This window comes from Gouania willdenowi, chromosome 21, assembly GCF_900634775.1.
Source record: "Gouania willdenowi chromosome 21, fGouWil2.1, whole genome shotgun sequence".
NCBI classification, from domain to species: Eukaryota; Metazoa; Chordata; class Actinopteri; order Blenniiformes; family Gobiesocidae; genus Gouania; species Gouania willdenowi.
In genome coordinates, this window is record NC_041064.1 from 26311057 (window position 1) to 26338014 (window position 26958).

The following is a 26958-nucleotide window of genomic DNA, read 5'->3' on the forward strand; positions in this document are numbered from 1 at the left end:
TTTAACTTTGCTCACAGACAAATAAAGAACATGTGTTACTGTTAAAGTTAAAGATGATTTCCAAGCATTTAATTGATTTACTTTGATTTCTTTGACATTGATCTTTTTTTTTGCTTAAACATTTTACTGACCTTTCGTTTTAATTAAAGGTGCCCCTGATTAAATCCTAAATCTACTCCCTTGATTAGACCCCATCACAGCAGGGAGACAAAGAATGACCGTCCGACCCAGCCCCCTCACAGGCTCCTCATGCCCACATAAGTGATTGCCCAAATTCAGTGCACCACTTACAGAACCTCTCCCTGATGCTCATACGTAAAAAATATTGGAGCCTTAAAGCTTCTTCCCTGTTTAAGCATCTTGATCCAATGTTTTCTGTTGACAAACCTGATGACGACAGCCGCTGTCTTCTATGTCTCAGCATCCCCTGATGTCCAACGACAGCATTCTCCGTAGCTACTGGACTGGGGTTTTATATTAAGCACAGTGATAATAGCATTAACCCTGGTGTACGGTTTCAGCTCCTCCACTCAGCTATCCAGGTAAATATTAAATGGACTTAGTTTATGTGGCACTTTTATTACCTCCGAAGTAGTCCCAAAGTACTTTTACAGTATCTGCCCATTCACCCAATAACACTCATATTCACACACTAATGGGACAGGTAGCCTGTCCTTTTCTCCTTCTTTGCATTCTAGATCGACAGCTCCACCAGCAAAACATGCATGATGAAGCTTGTTTGTTTAGGCTTGTTAGCAATCAGCTGTTTGCCCCGAGCTTAGCTTAACAGCTGGTTTGATTAAAAGATGAATTCATGGAAGTACACGGTTTTTGTTGTTAAACCATGAATGACTCATTAAAGCACTCATTACCAGTCTTTCTCTGTACTTGTTGAAGTAAAAATTTTGCTGACCACCAGCTGATGACACAGAATGGCAGATCACAGGCTAAGAAAATTGAATTAAATTGTTTGCATTATTTAGTTAATTAAAAAAAAAAAAACTAGCAAAAGTTTATTATGAATTCACATTTCAAAGTGTTTCACTTCACCTTTAACAAATTAGATTCTGTTTATGGATTATGGTAGATTTTGTTTCCTATTTGTTATTTAAAAGGCTTTGTAGAAATATTCCTTGGATTGGTTTTAAAGTTCATTATTGAGGGTTATCTAAATCCATATGGATGCATTACTGTGGTAACTGTTCTTTTATTGTATATATCTAAAAATGAATCATCTTAATATAAAGTATCTCACTATTTGTCTTTAGTGTTACGCCTTCATTTTTTTGGCTTTTTTGTTTTTGTGTCCAGGTTGTAAATTGTTATTTAAGCAGGACTTCATCAGGCGGCTAGGTCTAAAGTGTGTCAGCTGTAATCACTGCACTCAGCTCTGTAAGAAAGGTTTGACCCGGGAGTTTGGCAACGTGACTCGGGACTTCTGCAGCGAGGCCTGTGCTAAGAAGTTCCAGGACTGGTTCTTTAAGGTTCGCCCATACCATATGAAAACCCCAACAAGCATGAGTGCAGCAAAACATAGTCCTAAAGGTTCTCATACCCTTTGTTTGTGACCACTAGGCGGCGCGGTGTGACTGCTGTAAGGTGCAGGGGAAACTAACGGAGTCAGTGATGTGGAGAGAAGAGATGAAACAATTCTGTGACCAGGAGTGTCTGCTGAGGTTCTACTGTCAGCAGAACGAGCCCATCATGGTCACACAGAAAGGCCCAGAGAACTCCAGCCTAGGTACAAACTCTTATTTTTATGTTTATAAAGTCTGTAAAGGAATCTTTAAAAAAAAAAAAATAATAGATTTTGTAATTTATATCTTTATTTTGTGAAAAACACGCCATCCTTTATATTGACTTGTAGAAGAAAATGTTAGCCCTGTGTTAGCTTAGAATGTAAATGGCATTAAAAAATTAAAGACAGTCTCTAAAATATAAAAATGTTATCAGTCAAATACTATTTGAATATAGGACAATCCCAGAATATATGGAACTTAGTTGCTTATTGGGAACCAAATTTCCTTCAGCAACGCTTCTGTGTTTTTTTTAATTTTTATTTAATTTTTGAATTTTAATATTTGCATCACTAAAACATCATTTTAATTTTTTTACAGGGTATGACGTGCATGGAGCCAAACTGGGGGTAAGGAACCATCATTTTCCAACCTTGCTGATAAACTATTTAACAGTTAGAGACTTTGACTTAGACTAATGCTGCGTTCACACTGGATGCTTTTCGTGCGTCAAAATCGTGCCCAACACCTCTAGTATGACGCTTGTGCTCATTGAATCAGACACTTGTCACCGATGGTTGAAGACGCTCGGTGACAAGCATCCAAACAAGTTGGGAAGAGAGTGCGTTTTGAGGAGGGGCTTTACTGTTGCCGGTGAAAAGTTTAAATAACTTACCCGAGACACCAACCTCCTCACTAGTCCTCCTCCAAACAAGGTCCTTTCTATTACTATCTCGATAGTAACAGTCTGCTGCGTTATACAGCTCGGAGCGAGCACAGCATAGTTGTGTTGGTTGCCTGTTGTCATCCGGGTCCTACAGTCCTGTCACAAAATGTGTCACTACGTCACTGTTGGAGAAAGCTCCTGATTGGTTGACGCTTCATGATTCCAACCAAAAGCTCAACAATCCCAACTCTAGGGTTGGCCGCTTTGGAGACACGGGACGCGCATCAAAACTTGAAATCTCCAAACGCACAGCGTCCGCCATGTGAAAAGCTTAAAAACGCGCCGCACGGGAGGTGCTGTAGGATCCCTCAATGCTTTAGAAGCGCGTCCAACATATATTGTGTATGTAAAGCTGACTCATTTGGTGTGAACGTGCCATTAGACTTTCTTTAGTGTCTTTCAAACTTGAACTTTACAGTACAGATAAGAACAACATTTTGTTGCATTGGCTCATATTGCAGGATAAAAAAACAGCAGCAAGTATTTACATAGGTAAGTAGTATTGAAATTTAGTGATCCCACTTTAAATGTTTGCTCATCTAAAGTTTGGTTTTAATCACCAACCTGTCATCAGATCATGGCAGTTATTATAATTCAGGGCTGATACCTGCCTAATATACCCCTCATCATACTCTAATGTCCTTCAATACCAAGAACCAACACGCATTGCATGCAATTGCTTTGAATGGTCGCCAGTCATTTCTGTTGTATATTTTAGGATTGGGAAGTGCCTCTCATTTGGGGAATGGAGAGGTACCATAACAGGGTGGTTAAAAAAAAAAGAACAGTGGTCTCCGACCTTTTCAAGCCCAAGATCCCTGACTTCCACCTTGGTGACGGCAAGATCTACCCAATGAAGTGTAATAAAACAGATTTTACTTCCACTTTGACACTTTTTATTCAGGCTAACTTTATTTGAATTACATGAAATACTTTGGTCCAACATTCAAAAATAATGAACCCAAAATGCTATCTGTAACTAGCATATTAAACTGGCCGTATCATTTGATCCTATTGGTCAATTTAATATGCCTGTTATGCTAAAAAAATACAAGGACTGGATCGACAGAAACATTAATCAGCCACGTATTTCTTTTTTTTTTAATTTAATTTCTTTTCTTTTTTTTACGATTATTATACATTTTCTATGTTTGTGTTCCGGTGGTTTTGTTCAGGAATCTAAACGGGCAGCTAGTGTTTTTTACACCGTGGTGTTCGGCTGCTAAGGGGTTCCTGACCGCGGAATGTACGGGCGATAATATTCTCAGTCACCCTGGAATTCCACTGGATGCGTAACTGCTGCGAAACAACAACGCAGCTGATTGGTTTCCATTAAAGTCAATGTGTCAATTTCCACCGCATGTGAATCTGCTCCAGCACAGCACCGTCACTGCTGAGTCATGCTGCTGCCTTCTGCTGCAAATACGCAGCAGAAGGCTTCTATTTTTGCTGGACGCTGGAGTTGTGCTGCAGCAAGGTAACAAAAATAAGCCTGTGCAGGACAGGGAGTAGTATATAGACACAGAATAAAATAACCAGATTATTTTCAAAATAAAATACTACGTGTTCAAGGGGGAAAACACTGACCTTCCGGGACCTCCAACGGGCCCATTTCAGACTCTATCCTAAAGCAGCATTCGGACTCAGGGGAATAAGAGCGTTTCGGCTCTAGCAAACGCATTTCGGACTCTACCCAAAAATTTGGGGGGACCAGACCTTTCTGTTGAGAACCTGCCTCTCACTTTCCAAAAAAAACCTTAGTTGGGAGACATACCGATGCTGACTGAAGTTTAATATTTCGTTTGAGTTAAAGGGCTGGATAATAGGTTAATGTGTTTTCAGTCTGAAATTTGAAGACCGTTTTGTCAATTTTTTTAAAAAAAGAAAAAAAATCAATATTTGTAAGTTAAGTAGAAAATAAAACGTGTTGTATTGGTTTGGGAAAAGTGGTATCGGTGCATCCTTATAATTTACTATTTAAGATGTTAAGCTATCTAGGTGTTGACAACTCATTGTTTACTTGATCAAAGGAAGTCACATTCATTTCTACAAAAGGATCATCAACTAGAAGTCCAATATTCCTAAATAGTAAGTTCAAACAAAACAGCCTCTTTTGATGGAAAATTAAACTACTTAAAGAGTAACAAAACCCCTGCTTTCTGCTGACCTGCCACTAGGAGGGAAATTCAAAAAATGCTATGATTTTGAGCATTACTGCTGTAGCAGTAAGACATGCCCACTCAGCAGCCCACACAGCTGTGCGCAAAGACAGACAGTAATACACACAATGATGTGTCTGTACACACACACAGCAAGTTCAGAAGCTGAGAGGTGTCACTACAACCACAGGCACATACAATCACGACGTGAAGCTCAGACACAGCCTTATAAACACCACTCGTACACACACGTCTACGCACACACAGAGGCAGACGGGAATACGCACACAGCACAGATGTCTGTACATACATACGTAGCTTGATTAGACCAGAATCTGCTCTTTAAAAACATCACACAGTCTCATTAGAACTGTCAATCAATGCTCACTGAGGGCTGTGATTGGAGGAAAACCTCCTTCCTCCTCTCAGCTTTTATAGGAGGGTCTTTCACTTGTTGTGAAAGTGATGACGCAGGGGAATCTAAAGAATCAATTTCAGCCAATAGCAAAATTCAATTGTAATAGCCAGCATTCAAACCTTAGAGGCCAGTAACTCTGACATTTTGCAACTAAATATGCAAAATTAAAATTATTTTTGATAAAATGTGAAGAGTGGGACTAGGATTAATAAACAGCACTACTTAATACCCAAATACTTATGTATTCAGCAGAAAAAAGTGGGTTTGGGGTTTAGTTACTATATAAAGCTGTGATTATCACTCTTCTGTCTTCAGGACTTAACATCACCTCGATTTACAAATAATGACTAAAATCGAGGAAAATATGACCCACCATCTTCTGCAGCATATTTGTTTACAAACTCAAAATAGATTATGCAAAAAGTTCAATCAAGTTTTTAAAATGTACTTTTGATCTTAGTTAGTAAACACTGAACTTCTTGTTATAGCTCCTGATCCACATGTGATGTAAATGGAAGGTTCAGTTCTAAAGCTAACTTCACTTAATTGTGATTATTTTACCAGGTAATTGCAGTTGTGATTTTCTTATGTGCATATTTAGTATGTTTTCCTTTGGCCATATTACAGATGATGACCCAGAGCACCGCGCCATACACTGGAGGTGGTTTCTTAAGAGACGTTAAAAACAAGGCAGTACTCTGCAAGCCACTCACCCTGACCAAGGCTACCTACTGCAAGCCACACATGCAGAGTAAACTGCTGCAGACAGGTAAAAGCAGAGGGGCATTGAATAAATTCTGAATGTATTATGTTAACCCTTTTTAAGAAAACTACAATTCTACAATTTGATTCAGCAGACGTTTTAGTTGAATGCGACTTGCAAAACTAGCAGGAATTTAGACTAATCTTGAGAAAAATTTACTTCACTTCCCCATCAGCAATTCAGCAGAAGTGAAGATTATAGTATTTGTAAAGCTGCTTCATCTTGTAACATTTTTTTATTATAATTGATTGATTATTGTTGTTAAATTTGTAATACTGTATTTTTTTAAAATCGTATATGTGCCCTCAGACGTAGATGATGGCATAAAGAGGGAGTTTGTTCCTGTACCCATCCCTGTGCCTGTGTTCATCCCTGTGCCCATGAACATGTATTCCCAGGTTACTCCCACACCGCTGTCCCTACCTGTACCGGTAAGGACTTTCTGGTTCTAGAAACTCATTAAGATTATATGAAAGCATGTCACAAAATAGATTTAGAAGTCATTTACCAATTCAATGTGACTAATTATCTAATTTCATGATTTTTGCCCTGTCCAGGTCCCTGTACCTGTCTTTGTTCCCACCACCCTGGAGGGGGCAGAGCAGATAATCCAGACTATCAGCGAGTTGAAAAGTGATATGTCCTCCAAACCTCACAATGAAAATATGCTTCCCATTCCCATCTCTGACACAAGCGACCAGAAATCAGGTGAAATATTACAAGATTTACAGTTGCAGGGCTGTCGGACTCCAGTCCTCGAGGGCTGGATTTCTGAGACTTTTAGAAGTCTCCCTGCTCCAACACACCTCGTTGAAATCATTGTGTTGTCTTCAAGCTCTGCAGAAGCATGATAACGAGCCATTCAGTTGTGTTGGAGCAGGGAGACATCTAAAAGTCTCAGGAATCCGGACCTTGAGGACTGGAGTCCGGCACCCCTGATTTACAGTGTTAATGGTCTTACGTTTATCTGCATACCTAGGATTCTCCACTCTGATGTTTTGTTGCGATATAGCTGCCAACAAATGACATTGTTTCAGATGTGAAGGTCCATGTTAAAAAGGAGCAAAAAGAGGAAGAGTCATCAAGCAGCAGCTGCAGCTCTTCAGATTTGGAGGAAGAGGGTGAGGAGGACAAGTACGATCCAGACTTGGACCTCGAAACAGACTTCCCTCATAGTAAGGATTCATAATGCACTGATTCAATAATAGAATGAAAAAACAAATCTTGACCAATCCAAAATAGTTTTTTTACAGTACTATTTACAAAATTAACAAATTCAGGATTGTGAATTTATTATGATCTATGCTTTAGGGTCCAAAAATTATGTAAAAGTATGTAAAAAGTAAAATAGACCATAACTACTATCAATGCTAAACATAACAGTGCTCCAGATGATAAATGTAGCCTTTAAAAATACTTTTATTTTATTCACAGACATAAAAATAGATCTGCGAATATCAGTTACATATATCTAAATTTACAAACTAGAACCAAATCATCTATAACTTCTCCCCGGGCACTGCTTCTCAGGGATAGGTTAAATTCACAGAACAAATTTTATACATATGTGGCAATAATAAAGGTGATCTATCACCCCTATGATTATTATTGCGACATATTTAACAGACAGCTGTTTAATTGTAAAGATGAGGTTTCAGAAACAAAATGGTCTCCTCCACTTCTCACTGCATTTTTTTTTTTTACAGTCTCTGCAGTAATTGTTTCATATTCAACATACTGTTTTATCTAATAGCTGATATGCAAGTTAAGAGATGCGTTCCTTAAAGAAAAAGTCTCCTCTCCTATGTTTAGGACAGTGAATCCAATTTTACCTTTTCCTATTAGACAATTCAATAATGCATAAAACCTCTTCTAGAATCAACATTATCCTCTTATTTATGTTTATGTCCCTCACCCTGCAGTGTAACTCTTATCAGAAAACATCTTCAATATGGCACTTCTTGATAATGAACAACTCTCCAAATATATCTCCATCCTTTCTTTTGGAACCTGGACAGGCTGTAATCAGTAGGAAAATTATATTGTACTCCTGTACCTTATCACAAAAGAATAAAATGCGTCTTGCCAGCTGAAACTTACCTACATGTGTCTGTTAGAGAGAACCATGTCAATGTCTCTTTCAGCCTCTGACCCTGTTCCTGCTGTGGAGGGAATGGATGAAGACATGAGCCTCTCTCTGCCTCTGGTCTTAGCAGAGGAAAAGGAGTCTGAGGAACCTGCACCTCAACCACAGCCCAGGAGACGGGTAGCGCTTTCCCACATGCATGTAGCAGGTTTTTTGTTTTTTAAAATACTTTATGGACCTTAAAATTATGGTGCTGTTTGTTTCTCCAGGGGAACAAGAGGCAGGCTGTAGAGGAGAATGCAGATTTAGCCTCATCAATTTCAAACAAAACGCCGTCAGAGGGACGGTCGCTGCCTCTCAAAGCTCGTTATGGCATCAATGCCTGGAGGCGCTGGGCTTTGTCCGTTTATGGCCAATCAAAAGACGTCAAAAGGAAGGACAGTGCCACACCAGGTTAGTTAACTCTGAGTTCATGTAAAAACATCGACAGCAAAGGCTACATTTAAGGCCTTCTTAGTGTTAAACTTTGTTATTGTTGTTTTTTTTACATTTTCTTTTTGGGAGCATTTAGTCCAGCCCTTCTAGCTTTCTATAACTGTTTCAGGGTTTGTTCTCCCCAAAAGTATGGCTCATTTGGCCAGGTCCAAGAAGCGAGCTCCAGTCCAAATGTCCAAAAGTTAAAATGCAAACAGGAAGGTCTTGGAAAGTTGCTAACTAACTCTTGCGCGATTCATTTGCAGTTCGAATATGAACACAATGTAAGAGGTGAGCCAAATCGGACGTAGAGTGCACAGCATTGTGAGTAGGATGAAGAACCGTCCATGGCGCAAAACAAGAAAACAATAGTGTAAAGAGTTGGGAAATGGCATGTGTACAGACACGGAGCAACTAGGAGATGCTGGCCTTGTGTGAATCTGTCTGTCTTTTTAACATGAGCTTTCTGCATTGGATTAAAAAAATGTGTTATTCATGTATATCTCACTGAGCTGGTTCACTTCGGGGGGAAAAAACATGTTTTTTGAAGTTCAAGGTATCGTTAGACATATAGATAGCATTACCTTAAGCTAATGAGAAATAAAGAAATGTGTTCATCTTTGTGTCCTGTCACAATGTTGCAAGCTAAGAGGTAGTATTGTGTGTTTACTAGTCATTTATTTATTTTACTTGGACCTATGTTGGGATTGTATGTATTCAGTTATTAACTGTAGTTTTGAATCATGGTTCTTGCTTGAACCATGAACTTTGAATGTGCTTCTATTCTCTGATGAGGTTTCTATTAGACTGTGTTCTTCTTGCTTCTTATAATAACCAGACTGTGAACTTAATGTTTGAAATTAAATTGAAGACCTTCCTTTTCCTCCTTTCCCCTTACAGTTGAAGTCTTTTTTTTTTTTTTAATCTTTGAAACCAAAAACCTGAAACTGATAATTCCTTACCGTGGCCTTTTTGTTTTTATCAGCCCTGCCAAAGAGTAACCTGGTGTCCATGAGCTCAGAGGAGCTGAATGCAGCACTCTCCTGTTTTGTCAAAGAGGTTTGCCGACCAAGCGGGGAGCGCTACTCACCAGACAGCATCTTATATCTTTGCCTGGGAATTCAGCAGGTCGGTACCAAACAGGAAACCCTGTCCCTGGAAAGCATATAGTCAACTATTTCTAAATACTAGTATAACTTTTCTCATAATCCTTTTAAGATGCATGTTGACAACACATTTTCCAGCATGCCAACAATGAATTTTTGTTCTATTCTTTGGTGACAATACAGGACAAAATAATGTGGCAGGAATGTATGAATAAATTGTATGGTTTTGAGTTACTGTTGGTTTGGACACAGGATAGAGTTGAGGACATATATAAACAGCATACAACACATACACTGTATGAACAAAAGTATTTAGCCACATTTGTTTTTCAAGATTAGAGCAAGGCCCTTATCTCCAGTAAAGGTCAATCTTATTGCGATAGCATGCCAAGACATTTTGGACAATGCTTCCAATTTTGTGGGAACAGTTAAGGAATTTCAAAATCACCAAAGCATGTCTATAGTCCTAGCTTTGTGAACTAGGGCACAACTCCTTATGTGTCCATAGCAACAAAAAATTTATTCCTTTTATGATCAAATGTAATGTTTATTTATAGTTTCTCATGTCAACATGGGCTGTATTTGATAGAGAAAAAAAGGAATTTTGTCGTATTTATTAGAAATTGATTAAGAAAAGACAAATGACCTAATAATAAAAATCCAGTTATTGATATTTTCCTGACATTTTGGCTTATGAAAATATGTCTGTAATTTAAGGGACTAATTAATTTCTTTTTTCCAACTAGATATTGATTAATAAATGCATCAAACTATCCCTGTGGTTGGCAAGCACTGCTTTGCATTGATGTTTACATACTTTATCTTATTTTTGAAATGGCTTTGTTTATCAGACAGGTGACAGATTTTTTTTAGTTACACCATCAAAATACAACTTTGAAGAGCCAGTTGCAAGTGTGCTAGTGTGGGATTTGATCAAAAGGATAAGTGGATCCATGAGACGGGGCAATCTAATACACTGGTTCCTATAATTATCTATGTACAGTGGGGTGGCAGTCACCCCAGTGGTATCTGTCATTGTGTCCTTGGGCAAGGCACTTCACACACATTGCCTAGTATGAATGTAGTGTGTGAGTGTTGGTGGTGGTCGTAGGGGCTGATGGCGCACTATGGCAACCTCATAGTCTGCCCCAGGGCAGCTGTGGCTACAATCGTAGTTTACCACCACTAAGTGTGTAGTGAAAGAATATTCCCTTAATTCTGTAAAGCGACTTTGAGTGTCCAAAAAAGCGCTATATAAAATTGATATTATTATTATTATTACTACAAGTTCATAAAAAATATATAAATAAATGACTAATAAGGTAAATAACTAGAAAACATGACATCAAAAAACGTGAATTAAATTTTCAAGCAGTTTTTACCTGTAATGCAAATGAAAGTTGCTTGTTTTTTTGTCCTGTAAAAAAAAGTCAGTGTGGAACCTTAAAGTAGGAACTTAAATTCAGAGGGTAAGTTTCCTCCAGGACGGAGTTTCCTGGCGTGCAGCCTTGTCCTTCCCCCACTCACATGTGAGCAGCAGCACACCACAGCATGGCTGCTGAGTAAAGCTCAGGAAATACAGATCCTTCTGGAGTGGATGTTTTCTAACACGTAAGACTTGTCCTAATGTAGTTCTTACATTTAATACATTAGTATTAGATATTTAGTTTTTAAAAATGTAATAATTTTAAGCTTGCTGTTATCTGCTGCTGCTCAGATTCTTCAATTGTTTGAGTGTCCAATGATTATAACTAATGCTGTTCACATCCTGATAAGTAGTGATGACTGTTTAAATATGAGGACACTCCAGTTGCTAGTTGTTCAGTTCACACTGAGCGCTTTTTGTTTTTCTTTGTTTAAGTAGCCTTTGTTCTGTGTGTAGCATCTTCACGCTAAAGGCCGGAAGGACGACCTGTTCAGTGATCCGTGCTACCAGCAGTTTGGAGAAGAGCTTAACAAGGTCTTGAAGGACTGGCAGCCCAGCGTGCTTCCTGATGGTGAGTGAAGATGCTTTCTCTTTCAGCACAGATTTTACACCAGTAAAAGCTCTTTAAGGCTTGAAGCCATTTTGTTTTAAATTCTTATGCTCAGTTTATATCTCAGCAGTTCCTTTTAACCATTTCCATTTGCCTCTGAACAATGTGCATTCATATAACATTTGGTCAAGAAACTTTCAGTTCATAAGAACAATTCCTCCCCCTCCCCCGATTGGCCTAAGAGGACAATTTGAACCAATAAGTAAACCCGATGACAAAGCCCGCCCCTTTTCCTCTCGACCCTGTGCCCCTCACCGCTCTGCGTTGAGCATGTGGGACTGATCGCTGGTATGGAGTTTTCTCATGGTCTTGGAGCAGACGGCACATTTTTTGACTACAATACGTTTAACATTTGGAAGGAATATGGGTTTGTGAACAGACTGTCAATCATTGCAGTTTTAAGTATATAAGCTCCATGTCAAATAATCTACAGGGGTTACGTGCTAAAGCTTACATTTACTTATTTAACAGATCTGTTTGTATCTGTGAACAAAATCCCAAGTTATTTTAAGGCATGGTTTTTGATTAACTAACGCATTTTAATTAGTTATTTTAATTGATTTATGTGAAAATGTTCTGCTAAAGCATTCTTATTAAACAGAACTATGCCATAACAGTATTAATTAATTGAAGTGAAAAGGATTTGTTTAAAAAAGGCAAAGGGAGCTTTAGAAGAAATGTAGTGTGCTGTGATTTCAGATCAGTGAAACGTAAATCTCTGTAAGGCCAGCAGCAGAGCCTGTGTCACCGTCGGTTTATCAGCGTCCAGTGATTATAACTCTTTTGCTGTTCACATTCTGACATGTTGTGATTGCACCAAGATGTAATATGAGGATGCTGACTCTACAAAATGTTGTTTTTAATACCATTTAGATCAGCGTTTTTCAGTCACTGTGCCGTGAGAGATCGTCGGGTGTGCTGTGGGAAATTATTCAATTTCACCTAATTGTTCTTGAGACGGAATGGCTGTAAGCGCCTCGTCACGTCCCACAGAGTGCACTACTCTCTCTCTCGCTCCGCGCTGCAGATGAGAAGACGGTGTGCGTTCACGTACCGTGACAGTGTTGGTGGAGCCTGCGCTGACAGACTGTGACTTGTGTCCCCTGAGTTTACTTGCTTTAGTAGTATGTTTATTTATTTCATTCAAGACATTGAAACATTTTTTTCTCATCCACATCAAAAAAAGAAAAAAATATGAATGAAAAGGAGCAGAAAGAAGCAAAAACTTACTTGGTTTAATAGGCACACTCGATGTCTACTCAACTCACTTGCTGTTCTCTTGTGTATGGCCTCCGTGTGTGAACGTGGGGGTTAAACCGGACCATTTTCAGAAAGCCCATTATATAGCGTATAGTGGCACACATGGTTTTTTATTTAGGTCGAGCACCAAATATCTGAAAATCAAAACCAATTAAAAAAAAAAATTACTCAAACAAGAACTGAATAAAGCATTTGGATTTCCAAACAAAAAGTATGAAGAACTTCCAGGTATCATAGTTACACATTTTCATTAAGCAATGATGCGTAGTTTTATGGTCATGGGTTTAAACCACCTGCAGATTACATCTGAATAGTAAAGATTATCTGATCAAATATATCAGATGTGTTTGATGACAGACTGAGTCCAAAATCAAAGCTCAGTAAATACCGAGATTATCTATAAATAATGGGTTTCTTTGAGAGTATTATTGATGTCCCTGATTTATCTTGATTATTTGTTTCAAAAATAATGAACTTAATAATTAATTTGTTTTAATCAACAGTGACGCCACAAGAAACACAACTCACCAAATGTATAAATAATGTCAAGTTTGTGTTAAAAATGTATTCATATTCAATTCTATTTGATTTATATGGTGCCACAAAAAATTGACATAGTGATGATCAGGAAATTCCCTCTTTTTTATTAATTTAAAAAAATAAATAATCCAGAATAGAACTATACTGAGGGTTATCTGCGACTGGTTGGGGTTAGTGGACAAGAAGAGAACAAAACAGGATAAAGGAAGCATCAGGGTAGTACAAACTAGACGAACCTCAAACCACTGATCATGAACCATCGGCTCCGACACCAGATAGCAGCGTCAATTAGATGGAGAGGAGAAAGCACAGACTGTAGGGAGATAAATCTGTTAAAGCATCAATATTTACAGAATAATGTGGACATAAATAACTTTCATTCATTCATTTTCAGACCCACTTATTCCTGTTCCAGGTTGCGGGGGTCTGCCGGTGCCAATCTCCGGCTCTCATTGGGCGCTGGGCGGGGGTACACCCTGGACATGGCGCCAGTCCATCGCAGGGCAACACAGACAGACAACCACTCACTCTCATTCACTCCTATGGGCAATTTAGTGAATCCAATCAACCTTACAGTCATGTTTTTGGATAGTGGGAAGAAGCCGGAGTACCCGGAGGAAACCCAAGCAGCACGGCGAGAACATCCAAACTCCACACAGAAAGGACCCAGGTGTCCACCCCAGGGCTGGAACCCAGAACCTTCCTTCTGTGAGGCAGACGTGCTAACCACTAAGCCACTGTGCCCCAGAACTGCACAAGAAAATGTTTCACAGCAGCCCAAACCTACTGCAGCACAGCCAGGAGAGACCCAGTACAGACCACATTCCAGGACAGCAATTTCCTAGGAAATTATTTAAACTACATTATCAATAACCCATTCAATCACTTTGAAGCTAGAACCTTTCATAAGCTTCATTTAAAAAAAAAAAAAAAAGTCTTCTTTACCTAAGGGGTCACCTAAAGAGATCAGAGCTATATTTGAATAGAGTTAAGATATTAACTAGTGTGTGCTCCTCCTCCTCAGGCTCTCTGTGGGGTCGAGTGCAGGAGCAGAGTCTGTGGAGCAGCCGGCAGCTCGACGACCAGAGTCCGTCTGCTCTGCTGCGCTCCCTGGTTTACCTCAACACCAAATACTTCGGACTGCGCACTGTCGAGCAGCATCTCCGCCTCTCCTTCGCCAACGTCTACGGCCCCGACACCATCCATCCTGTCACTAAGGAGACGACTGTCTGCATCCGCGTGCCTTCCATTTCTCAGGATGAACATGGTAAGGCACAAACAGGAACATTTCTTCCTTGTAGACCATTCAGACTACGTCAACCAATAGCTTTCTGAAGTTTTAGCCCTCTGAAAACTGACTTCCTGAGCAATTCAAAAAACGGGCTGGTTTGCGGCCTACTTATGCATATTCATGAGTAGGCGTATCCATGCTCTTCTTATTGTTTTCAGCCAAAAAACTGCATATTACAGTAAAGCACATGGCAATTTAAGTGGCTATTGTGATTGTGAGTCAGAAAAACACTGTTTCATGAAGTGTGTGTGCGCACGCCGTGCGCCAGAAGTATGTTTGCAGAACCAGAGCAGCAGCAGTAGAGAAGTTTAATACGCAACGCAATGTAAATGGAGATTCTAGTTTTAAATTGCTGATGGCTTTACTGCAGTTTTGTGTCTCCTATCACCGCTCAGAGGAGGTCAGCCTATGTAAATGAGTCCTTTGGTGACATCACGACAGACGCTTAATCTGAACAGCCTGTAGGAGCACCGTTTTACCAGTGGGTGGGCTGCAGAGACCATCCAGGAACTGCTTGTTTTTCTCATTCTGGGAGTTGGCAGGCTCAGGGAGGTCCACTTAATAGATGTAGAGACCAGAAAAAACATGTTTTTCATAATATGGGACCTTTAAATATTGCATCAGTCAATTGTGTTTTCTTTTACATTGTGTTAGGTATTTTGCAATTATATTTCCTAATTCTACCTTAATTCTGTCAGATTCTATTGGCTCCATAAGTTGTGTATAGTGACGTTGTTGTTGACCTGCTTGGTTGTTTTTCTTTCTCTCTTTTTCGTCCTCAAGTACAAACGGAGTCCAAGAAGAGGAAACGCAGTTTACAGGAAGGAGATCCTGATGACTTTACTGAATGCTGCTCCGTGAAAAAGCACGAGTGTCATCTTTATGAGCTCTACAGATCCAAGTGGTGTGTACAGGACCTTTAATAACACTTCAAATCTGTGCTCATGACAAGGATTTTATAATTATTTAAAGGGTTAAATCTCCCCACTTAACTATGTAAGAGTCAATTTTTTTTATTTTGTACCCACTAAGGAACAGATATTTTTCTTCTGTAAAAGATTTTCTGATCAGTCCTGTGATTAGAACTCAATGCTGTTCACATCCTGAACTACAGTGTTGACTGTTGACATATGAGGACTTGATGATAATAAGTCAATGAAAATAGATCAACCTAACAAGCCAATGAATAAAATACATTTACAAAGACGTTATTGCTATAATTTTAGGTTTTCAATTTGTTTTGTAATTTCACAATACATTTTGTTTTAGTAAACTATAACAGCTTTGTGTCGAATGAACTGAGTAGTTAATTTTTTTCCTGTTTTTATCGTCACCTCAGCTCTCATTCATACTTAAACACATTATTTATGTCCTCTCTTTTCCTATGAGTTATCCCTTAAGTTTTACTGATTTTTCTCTTTTATTTCCTCTCCAATGTCCTTCCCTCTAGCCCATTATTGCTGCGACAGCGTCTCGACATCTTCTACGTTCAGCCTGATCCAAGTTGCGGCGTGAACGACCCGCTGTGGTTCAGCTCGGCTCCTCTGCAGCGACACGTCCTGGAAAGTCTTCTGAGCAGGGCGCTGATGGTCAGGGATGTTTACACAGATGGACAGAGTCTGCAAGAAGAGAGAGAGAAGGCAGCAAGTGGAGAGTAGCAGAGATGTGTGGTTCCTTCCCTCAGACTGGCCATTTCTTTCTAACGAGTGGCGTCCGCCTCAATGTAGGGGATGATGAAATGACGAGCAGCTGAACCTGCTTCCAATAAAAAGGCCTGTACGAGGCAGGCAAAAGGATATGAGTTGGACGGCACAAGATGTTTACAAGCAGTTTTAATTTTCACACTATATTTTACATCCGGCTACCACAAACTACATTAAAAAGGGAAGGAGAAGATGAGTTGCTCAGAGTAAATCAATCCAACCCCCAGATTGGAAGCAGAAAGACCCCCGATTCTGGGCTCCTGATTTTCTGTTTGCGTCCTGTAATTGAAACTGCACCTAATTTAACACCCAACCTTTAAACTGGCAGAACAAACTCTATCTGCACTTTATTAACAGCCTGGGTTGGAAATGTCCTGACTGACTGTTTTGATGTGATAAATAAACAAATGCTCACATTTAAGCTGCAGGGTGATTAAAAAACAAAACAGGTTGAAAGGGTACGAGGACTTGTCAAGGTGAATGTTAGACTTCCAGGTTTTAGCGCATTCCTTTTTCGTGCTCACACCATTGGCTCGTAGAGTAATTCAGGGTTTATCACATCAGATCATTTTTATTGTATCAGTGTTCAGAAATGGGATATGAGTTAATGTCTCAACATTTTTAATTCATTCAGTTCAAATTGGAAACCCATTCATCTGGCAACAAAAAAGAAACAATCCAGTAAGAAAACACCTGACTAATTGTGAAAGCTTAATTTCATTCTTGTTTATAGTTCCTGCTCACTCCATTGGCTCATTGAGTAATTCAGGGTTAATCACATCTGATCACTGTTTTTCAGTGTGTACTGTTGATGAAATAGGAAATAAATCTGTTTTTTTAGCACATTTCATCAACAGCGTTGGATCCTTTTACTTCACTCCCAATTTGAAAACCACTGAGGTGTTAAAGTTAACTTTCTGAGCATTTGATATGCTTAAAGTACATCTTTGTGGACAGCTGCAGTCGTTCATCCTCCCGTTGTTCTTCCTCCATCACTGCTGCTCTCAGGCTCAAAGCGCTGCACCGCAGAGGAAAGGCTGCATCTCTTTACAGGACATTGGAAACCTCCGTTCATGCCATGTAGCGTCACGTGTGCACAGCTCAGTTTGGGCTGCTTTGCTTTGTAAATAAGTGTTGTAGTTAAAACACGCTTTGGAAACCTCAATGAAGCCTTTTTATACATAAAGCTGGTTATTTATTTCTCTGAGAGTCTTTCTGTTTTTGTCTGCGATCTGTTGACGGAATTAGAGACATGAAGGAAGCAGATTATTCTGTTGCCACACTTTAATATTTAAAGCGCCTCACAAGTGTCTTAATTCATCGTATGAGCTGTTCAGTGCTGCAATAGAAGCTCCTTTTGAATTTTGTCCCCAATTTTTTCTTTCTTTTTTTACCCTACCTGTTTGAAGTTGCATTCGGATGATTCAAGTCTTGTCCGATCAAAATTATTTGATATTCTTTCTACTTTTTTTAATGTTTAACTTCCAAGAGACTAGATATGCTTTAGCTGCTGTGGTTCTCCACTGGTCCTATTTTCACTTCTTTAAATCAACCATTTTGGATGGTGCAGTTTACACATTAGATAGTAAGAGCTTTAGTTTTTAACATGTTAAAAGGATGGGTCACAGTGCGACTTGAATCACAATGTTAAATATAACTTGCCTAAAAATATTTTAAAGTTACAAATTAGAGAAATTTCTTTTCTACTGATAATCAGTAAATGTGTACTGCATAATTTTACCACCTATTAAATTTTTTTTTTTAATTTTCATACAAAATAAAAGTTACTATAAAATTACAAGTTCATGGTAGACTGTGGACTCAAAGTAGGGATGTAACAATACAACTTTTTCTCTTGCAGCCTTGAGTATTGGCCGATATTGATACAATATCAGCACTAATCATACATACTTTAATTACTTATTTTGTAGTGTGGAATGTTAGAAAAGGCTTGATCAAGTAATGTTACTCAAACAAAGAACAACAGTCAGCAACAGTAGGTATGAGAAAAACTGATACATTTATTAATCGATTACATACATTTTAACCTTCAACGTAATATCTACAGTATTCTACAACTGAATAAATATATATATTGAAGATTTTAGATACAGTCCGATAAAATCCAATATTTGTTTTCTGGCTGATGTCAGACCGATATCAATATCGGATCGGGACACCCCTTCCTCTTATCAAGTGCAATTTCCCCATGATTGTGCCCTATATTTAACACTTCCTCAGGAAATTTTACCTGATACATTAATGTGCATCAGGTGTAATGCATTTGTTCAGATTCTGATCCGTGCTATGTTGTAATATTACTCAATGACTGATAGACGTGTCGCCAAATCTGGCTCACAATGTCACAGCCCTTTAATTTTTTTTGGAGGAGAAATGCCAAACAATATCCAGAGGTGTCAAACTTGTTTTAGTTCCTTAGCCACATTTGACCCAGTTTGATGTCATTTTTCTGAAGAAATTAACTTTACCAATGTTGTTCTGTACTTCATGAAGCTGAAACTGGCAGGAGTTTGTCTTAACTCTGCAATGATGTGTGATTTTTACACACAAAAAACTTCAATAAATATTTTAGGAGTTTTTACCCATTTAGTGTAGTGTCAGTTATGCTATATCCAATCTCGTTTCTCGGTTTGGACAAAAATGGCAGAAACTAAGGCCCTGTTTACACAAGAAGGTTTTCTAGTGAAAACGCAAAAGTTTTGTTTTCTTTCTTTCATTTGTGAGATTTATCTCCGATGGTGTGAGGAAGTCTTTTGAAATTGATAGTGGCACTTTGTTCACAGTTATCAACAAAAATGTAGCATTTTGGGTCAGGTGACTATACTACAATACTTGGTGTGACCTCCATGTGCTGTAATTAAGGCGGCTAATCTTCTGTGCATCAAACCTACTAAACTGGATTTCTTGTAGTGAAGTGCATGTCAATTTTCAAGTACAAATAGAGATTGGCCAAGCAATTATCGTGATATTGATTACGTGCGGTCAAACGTGGTCTTTCGGATGTTTGTCTGTCATGAGCCTTACTGATGGTGGACTCGTCAACAATGAGACACCTGACGATGTTCCGAGCTGTCAAGCCAGCATCAAGCACCACAATGGCACATGTCCTCTGAGATTTTAAGTGAGGCGTGACATCGTGAAGATGCAGTAAATATAAAATGTTACTATTTGCTTTAATAGACCCTGGATAGACGAACAAAATCGTCACTCCCAATTTCTGATGACACTGCCATATTGCTGAAAACCTGTTTCACTAAAAGTTCATTTGTGCATCTTCTCACCGTCACGTCTGCAAACACATGCTCCATCGATTACAAATCACCATTTTGTGTCTTAGTGGAAAACTCAGCAGGACAATTAACCTTTAATAGTCTATAGCACGCAAGGAAAACTTGCTTTTGTTTGTGGTTCAGTATATATACATACATATTTTGGGATTTTTTATTATTACTCTATTGGTGCTATTTCATGTGAAAATGTTCCTGTTCAGTCGATTCACTTGAGACAAAACATTTAGTATAGGATATCACATGCCCGACTGAAGACATCTCAATTGACACCTTTACGGCAGATGATCTGTGGTGACGTATGTTAGGCCACGCTCTTCACCTCGCTAAGAACACCTTTTCAGAGTCAGGCTAACTAGTTGCTCTTAGTTAACTTGATCTTGTTGTGGCTACTTCTCACCTCTAATCATGTGTCTCGTTATGAGCGTTGAGCCTAAGCAAGCAAGGGGAAAGTCTTCTGTTCACCTCCGTCCTCAGAGGTGTGGCTTTTCCCTACAAGATAAGAATTTCCACGAAGCATGTCCCATCTGGCTGGGGATTGTCCACGCCAAGAGAGCATTGATCCCTGGACCTGTGCATTTGGACTCCTCTCTGAGTCGAGGGACCTGGCTTTGTCCGAGTTCGGTGGTGAGGAGCTCTTGGTCGAAGTTCCCGTGGGAAACTGGGCAGACCACATGGAGTGTACCGATGGAATAGCTGGGTTTGAGCTTGCCACCTCCAAGGTTGCCAGCCAGCCACTGCTCGCCTCTTTCAATGAGGACAATGACATGCTGGACGTCGGCCTTGACTAGCATGGATTACCGGAAAATGAACGAATGTCATTGCGTCAGTACGCCGCCACTGCTGGGCCGAGTGACCAGGTCGACACCTTCTTCCTCTCACTCTGCCTTCGTGCAGCGGAGAAGCTGGCCCTCTCTTTCATTAACTCAGAAACCATCTTGGTTCTCAGGGTTTTTCCTTCCTTTGAACCGACGACAAGCTCACCTCGACGTGGAACAAACAGCTGTCTGTCCGCGCCACTGTGCCCAGCTATGGACAGTTTTTAGACTTGGATGGAGCTGAAATGGCAGGTTTGGTTACCATCCTGGAGGCGTCTCTTGCAGCATACTGTATCTGGCCCCAGCCCAGAACTATGGTGTCAGCAGCCCTACCATGGTGTCGGGGAGCCTTACCACACTTCCCTTACAACACTTCTCTGCATCCCAGCTGGAGAAGAAGCGCTCCCCGATCCTGGTGGCTTCACACTGGCCAGTAAAGTTGTGGTACACAGTGTCAGTCTGCTGGCAGCAGAGACCTCCTCTCCCAGACAGGAGGAGAAGTGATTCACCCACGCCATGCTTACCTGTTGAAAGGCCCTATTTGATAGATGCCTCCAAAGGTGGTAGCTACGATCCAGAGTGCAAGGGCATCATCTACCAGGGGCCTCTATGCCTACAAATGGTGGGCAGTTGAACAGTGGTGTCGGAATCAAAATGTACTCCTATTTCACAACTCTGCTGTGGATGTTTTGACATTCCTTCAAGAGCTACTGGATAAGGGTCTTCTTTTTCAACGATTAAGGTGTATTTGGCGGCTATCTGCGTGTCATGTTGGCTTTGGTGATGTAACACCAGGCGCTCACTCTCTGATTTTATGCTTCCTTAGGGGAGTCCGCAGGCTGAGGCCTGTGTTTAAATCCAGTGTTCCCTCATGGGATACAGCCTATTGAGTATGCAGATACCTCCTTTGTCTTCTGCAAATTGTAGGTGACCTTAACGCTTTATCCTTGCATCCCTCTTGTACCCAATTCACTTCAGATGGGTCTATGGTCACGTTACGTCCGAATGTGGCATGTTGGTCTAAGTCTATCCCCACAGCCCATAGCTCTATGACTTTTGAGTGTGATGGCAAAATGTATTAGATGTATTTACTCATATATTTTCTCATATGTTTACTCATATATTTGCTTATAGATCTTATACATGAGCTTTTGCCCCCCCTCTGTTTGCATCTGAGGAGTAGGAGAGGTTACCCTCCGTGTGCCTCGTGTGTGAACTGTGCACCTACATGTACCACACCCAGGGGGTTGCATTTTATGACCCGCTGTTTGCATGTTTTGCTAAACTGCTTTCGTTTCACAAGTACTTGTGAAAGGTTATTATTATTTGTATTATCCATTTTAGAAATCTTAATGCTTTCTGCTCCTCACTACTGTATTAGCCTATAACCTGCTGAAGAGTTCCTATTAGTGTCTGTCTGGCAGACAGGAATATGGAGATTGCACTATTGAAAGTGTCACTTTAAGTCACTCATTGAGAGTGATGTTGTCTTACTATTTACCTACTGTACTGTTTAAGTTCTGACAGTGTTAGAAAACAGGTTTCAAATTTGAGGAACTGATTCCTGTTCCTTAATGTTGAATCTGGTTCCAAATCCTAACACTACTTGTGAAAAGGCCTGTTTTTATGTTAAATTTGCTGCTTATAAGGAATACAATAAATCATCTGCCTCTTGTATCATACTGAATTGTAGCTTTTTATTTTCTATTTGCATTTTTGGTACAATTTCTTCAGTGTCACGTTGAATCACATCGTATCGCATTGTGTAGAATTGAATCGTCATGAAATCAATATCAAATCACATCGAATCAGTAACAAGGGTGAATTGTATTGCATCATATTGCCAGGGGATTCAATGCATCGTATCACTGGTAGTGTATCAAGGTGCGTATCAAATTGTGGTCAGTGATGGAGATTCACATGCTTAGTCATCACAGATCATCTTCCATAAAGGTGTGAATAGAGGTGTTTTCAGTCGGGTACGCTTGGGCTTGATATCACGCTCCTCATATATATATATATATATATATATATATATATATATATATATATATATATATATATATTAGTGGTGGGACTCGATTAAAAAATATATCTAATTTGCTTAAACAACAATGCAATGCAATCATAATATTCTATATTCATATTGCACATTGTTAGCACTCAATGATGAAAATAATTTTAAACACAATTTTGTTGTTTAAGCTTTTTTTTATTCAGGCATATACAAAAATGTATTCAAAATGCAAAACATTGCTTCTCGTATCAAAAATTGCGATTGATTTAGATTATCCATCCATCCTCTGCCACTCTGTCGCTATAGTCCAGTTGCGGGGTTAGCATCTTTAGCAGGAAGGCCCAGACTTCCCTCTGCCAGGCCACTTTGTCCAGCTCTTCCCAGGGAATCCCGAGGCGTTCCCAGGTCAGCCGAGTGACATAGTCTCTCTAGGTCTTCCTCTGGGTCTCCTACTGGAGGGACTTGCCCTGAATGTCTCATCAACGAGGCGTCCAGAGGGCTTCCTAATTAGGTGCCTGAGCCACATCATCTGGCTCTTCTCAATGCGGCGGAGCAGCGGCTCTCCTCCGAGCCCCTACCGGATGACTGAGCTTCTCACCTTGTCTCAAAGGGGGAGACCAGCCGCCTTACAGAGGCCGCTTGTACCCACGATCTTGTTCTGTTGGTCATGAGCTTTGTGTCGTAGGTGAGGGTAGGAATGAAGATTGACCGGTCAATCGAGAGCTTTGCTTTTTTGGCTCAGCTCCCTCTTTACCACGACAGATTGATGCAGACTCCGCATCACTGTAGATGCCGCACTAATCTGTCTGTCAATCTCTTGCTTCATTCTTTCCTCACTCATGAACAAAACTCTGAGGTACTTCAACTACTCCACTTGGGGCAGGATCCCATCCTCAACCCGGAGAAGGCACTCCACCTTTTTCTGCTCAAGAACCATGGACTCGGATTTGGAGGTGCTGATTCTCATCCTGGCCGCTTCACACAGCTGAGAATTGATCCAGTGAGAGCTGAAGGTCAGGGCCTGATGGAGCCAACGGGGCCAAATCATCTGCAAAAAGCAGTGACCCAATCCTGAGGCCACCAAGCCAGACCCCCTCAACACCCTGGCTGCACCTAGAAATTCTGTCCATGAAAATTATGAACAGAATTGGTGACAAAGGGCAGCCCTGGTTGATTCTGTTATTATATTAATCATCATATCATCAAATATGTGTTCATGTGTACAATTTGTCATGTGTTAATACACAATGACTGCATTATATCGTTGTGCTTTTGAACAGAGACGTTGCTCTTTTGCTGAGTCATGTTAGATTAGATCCCCCGCAGTACAGACAGTGTATTCAAAGTGCCAGCAACAGTCTCTGCTGAAGGCCTCACAACAAAAACTCACCTACGCAATCTGACCAAGGCCAAACTCAAACTCCCATTTGGACTCTCATGCAGACACACACACACACACACACACACACACACACACACACACACACACACACACACACACACACACACACACACACACACACACACACACACACACACACACACACACACACACACTCACATTCACATCACACACACATGCACACACACACACCAACTGACGCACACACATTATCAAGACAGATATCATTGCTCCAACGTCTCCACTGTGGGGAGCATCTCACTCCCTCCTTTTCTTTAATCAGGGTGAGACTTTTCTCTATCAGTATAAAGTTTAAGCTGTGCAACTTTCCAGTAGTTGCTGGCTGCTTGCCATTCCTACAGGATGGGACACTCTTTTTTGTACTCTTTTCCATTTAGTGTATAATAAATCCTTTTTTTTATAAAATCATCATGCTTTGACTGGACTTCATCATTCAACCAGGGCACAAATCATGTCTCCAAATGAGGTCAACCGCAAATTTGCCGTGACAAATCCAACCCTCACTAAAACTGAGTTAGACTTACTGCCTCAACCTCAGCTTTCTCACCATAAAGCGTGTCGGTGGGATTGAAGACGTCTTCAAAGTACTGTATTCCTTCCCTGATCCACGTCTCCAGTTGAAGTCAGCAGCACACCATCCGCACCTTATACAGTGCTGAGCCAATCCTGAGCCACTAAATGGTGGTCCAGAACCTCTTCAAAGCCGTCCAGAAGTTGTTCTCCATGACCTCACAAAAACTCCTCCCATGTCTAGGTTTTTGCCTCAGCGACCGCTGTGGCTGCACTTCCCTTGGCCCGTCGGTACCTGTCTGCTGCCTCCGGGGTCCCACAGGCCAAGAAAGCCCAATAAGACTCTTTCTTCAGTAGGGATGGGTTCCCAGTAATTCAATTCCTAGGAATTGTCTGTTTGCTTGCCTGTCAATTCCGCTTATTGGTTCCACTTACGTCGCAAATACGTAACAATAATCTCCTCCAAGGTCCTGTATATTGTGTTTATGCTAGCGCCAAGTGAAGCTCCTTTCACAATATCATTATTTGCTGTCCACCACGGAGAATCCACCTCCTCCACTCGCAGCTGTGCTGTCCTCCATGCTGTGTTTGTAGCGTCTCTGTTGCTACGCTACTCACTTCCGGGTTCTGTACACTCACGCAAAAGTTGCTTCTTGCATGGACTTTTCTTCCAAAAACAGCAAACTTTCGCAAGAGCACACACCTCATCGCCAGTTTGTCCTTATAACAATTAATCAGACACGGGAGACAGACTGGTACTGATCGTTGTCTTTAGTTTGCTCTTTCACACATTCACACACATGGCTGATGACGTCACATGTAACAACAGGGACGGCGTCTCTGAAGGTCCGTTTATAGAAACAGAACAAAAAGCGCAGCTGTACTTTTGGTTAATATGTTCTTTTTTTACACAATAATTATTTGTTTTATGCCTGAATTAGTTTTGGATCAAGTTGTTCAAGTTCAAAAGGAGCACTGTAAATATTCTTAAATGTTTGTAGCCAAAATGTGTCATATGTTGTAATAATAATAATTCATCAATTTTATATAACGCTTTTGTATATATTATTAACCAGTAAAAACTATCTATACCTGGTGGATTAAAAGAGAGCTGATATTCCTGCAGGAAATTAAAAAGACACAGATAATATAATAAAGAGTTAAAGCAAACAAATCCATTAGTATTATTTAATTCCCTCACCCAATGAGAATCGATAAGAGAATCGGTAAGGAATCGAATCAATAAGCAGTATCGATAATGGAATCGGAATCACTAAATTGTTATCAATTCCCAATCTCTATTCTTCAGCTTCATGGTTTCCCTCGCCCCCGGTGTCCACCATTTAATTTAGATTAATTGAGATTAATTAATTACAGTCTCTAATTAATTCGATTTTTTTTAATTGAGCTCCATCACTATATATATACTGTATAGTAAATTAATTCACCATTGGGTCAAGGCTGCCATGCAAGGCACTAATCTACCATGGTCCAGAGTTGAATGTAGACCAGAGGACACCAACACAGTGTGTATTATATTTTGATTTGGTTCATGTTATAAAAACATAAGTAATGATGAAAGAGAAACTGGCAGTGGACGTTTCTGTGATGCAAAGGGGACACCACCTAAAATCTTGCATTGTGTGCCAAATTGCTAAGTGTCAGCACTGTGCGCCTTAAATTATTAGTAGACAGTTTGCATCTACAAAATATTGTACAAGTATAACGTTGTGTCTCTTTAATCTGCCTTAAAAAGCTACTGCATTGTTGTTTTTTTAATCACTTTGCAAGGGCCTCTTGGTGGCTTTCTGACCTTTTTTGCTATCTGGTCCCATTATTAAAAGGTGTTAGTGCAGCTACAACACCACATGAAGTCTTATCTGAAAATGACAGGCTGTGGGACAGAAGGGGGCGTGGCCTGTTAACACTCAGAGTTGATGGAAGAACAGCATCATGAGAGGCTGTGATGGCTCAGCAAGGCTTTCACTGCTGGCTTGAACGATAGGTCTCTTAATCAATATATATATATGTATATTTAATCAATGTGTCTTTAAAAATCTAGTTATTTAGTGCCTCATGAATAGATTTATTTCTGTAGTTTTTGCCATTTTCGGTCTCTCCCGCATGATGTGGGACCAAGACTGACTCTTGTATTTTCAGTTCCTGTTCTAATGGGGGTGGATGAGATTTGTCTGGAGTTCTTCAAGGCCCTGGATGTTGTGGTGCTGTTATGTTGTCTGCAACATTGTGTGAACATTGATGGGGGTTGGAGTGTGTGTTCCAACTAAGCAGGGTCCACGAGGGTGCATTGGAGTTTGCTCAACCAGTCCACATGTCCTTTGTAAACCTAGAGTAGGTATTCGACTGTGTCCCTCAGAGAGTCCTGTGAGGGATTCTCCAGGAGTATAATCATAATACTTAATTAATCACCGTAGTGAAATTCTTCTCTGCATTTTTACCCATTTTCCCTGAGAGGTAGCAGTGGGCTGCCAATGAGCAGTTGGATTGGGGTTAAGGGACATCCCACATGATGGCCCATGTAAGATTCGAACTGGTGACCCTCCGATTACAAGCCTGCTTCCT

At 40.2% G+C, this 26958-nt stretch overlaps 1 protein-coding gene across 3 annotated transcripts in view; it reads left to right on the forward strand.

The window, feature by feature from the left end:
- zmym2 (zinc finger, MYM-type 2) overlaps nucleotides 1-17506 on the forward strand; it is a 59693-nt gene extending 42187 nt beyond the window's left edge. For all 3 annotated transcript variants that reach the window (XM_028435777.1, XM_028435779.1, XM_028435778.1), the window contains 14 exons: nucleotides 1312-1484; nucleotides 1576-1741; nucleotides 2118-2146; nucleotides 5668-5809; nucleotides 6113-6234; nucleotides 6361-6511; nucleotides 6841-6978; nucleotides 7948-8069; nucleotides 8159-8342; nucleotides 9349-9491; nucleotides 11352-11466; nucleotides 14330-14572; nucleotides 15380-15500; nucleotides 16047-17506. In XM_028435777.1, the coding sequence (XP_028291578.1) occupies nucleotides 1312-1484; nucleotides 1576-1741; nucleotides 2118-2146; nucleotides 5668-5809; nucleotides 6113-6234; nucleotides 6361-6511; nucleotides 6841-6978; nucleotides 7948-8069; nucleotides 8159-8342; nucleotides 9349-9491; nucleotides 11352-11466; nucleotides 14330-14572; nucleotides 15380-15500; nucleotides 16047-16254 (2057 nt within the window). In that variant the 3' untranslated portion in view covers nucleotides 16255-17506. The remainder of the gene's footprint in view (nucleotides 1-1311; nucleotides 1485-1575; nucleotides 1742-2117; nucleotides 2147-5667; nucleotides 5810-6112; nucleotides 6235-6360; nucleotides 6512-6840; nucleotides 6979-7947; nucleotides 8070-8158; nucleotides 8343-9348; nucleotides 9492-11351; nucleotides 11467-14329; nucleotides 14573-15379; nucleotides 15501-16046) is intronic.
- Nucleotides 17507-26958: the final 9452 nt, after the last annotated feature.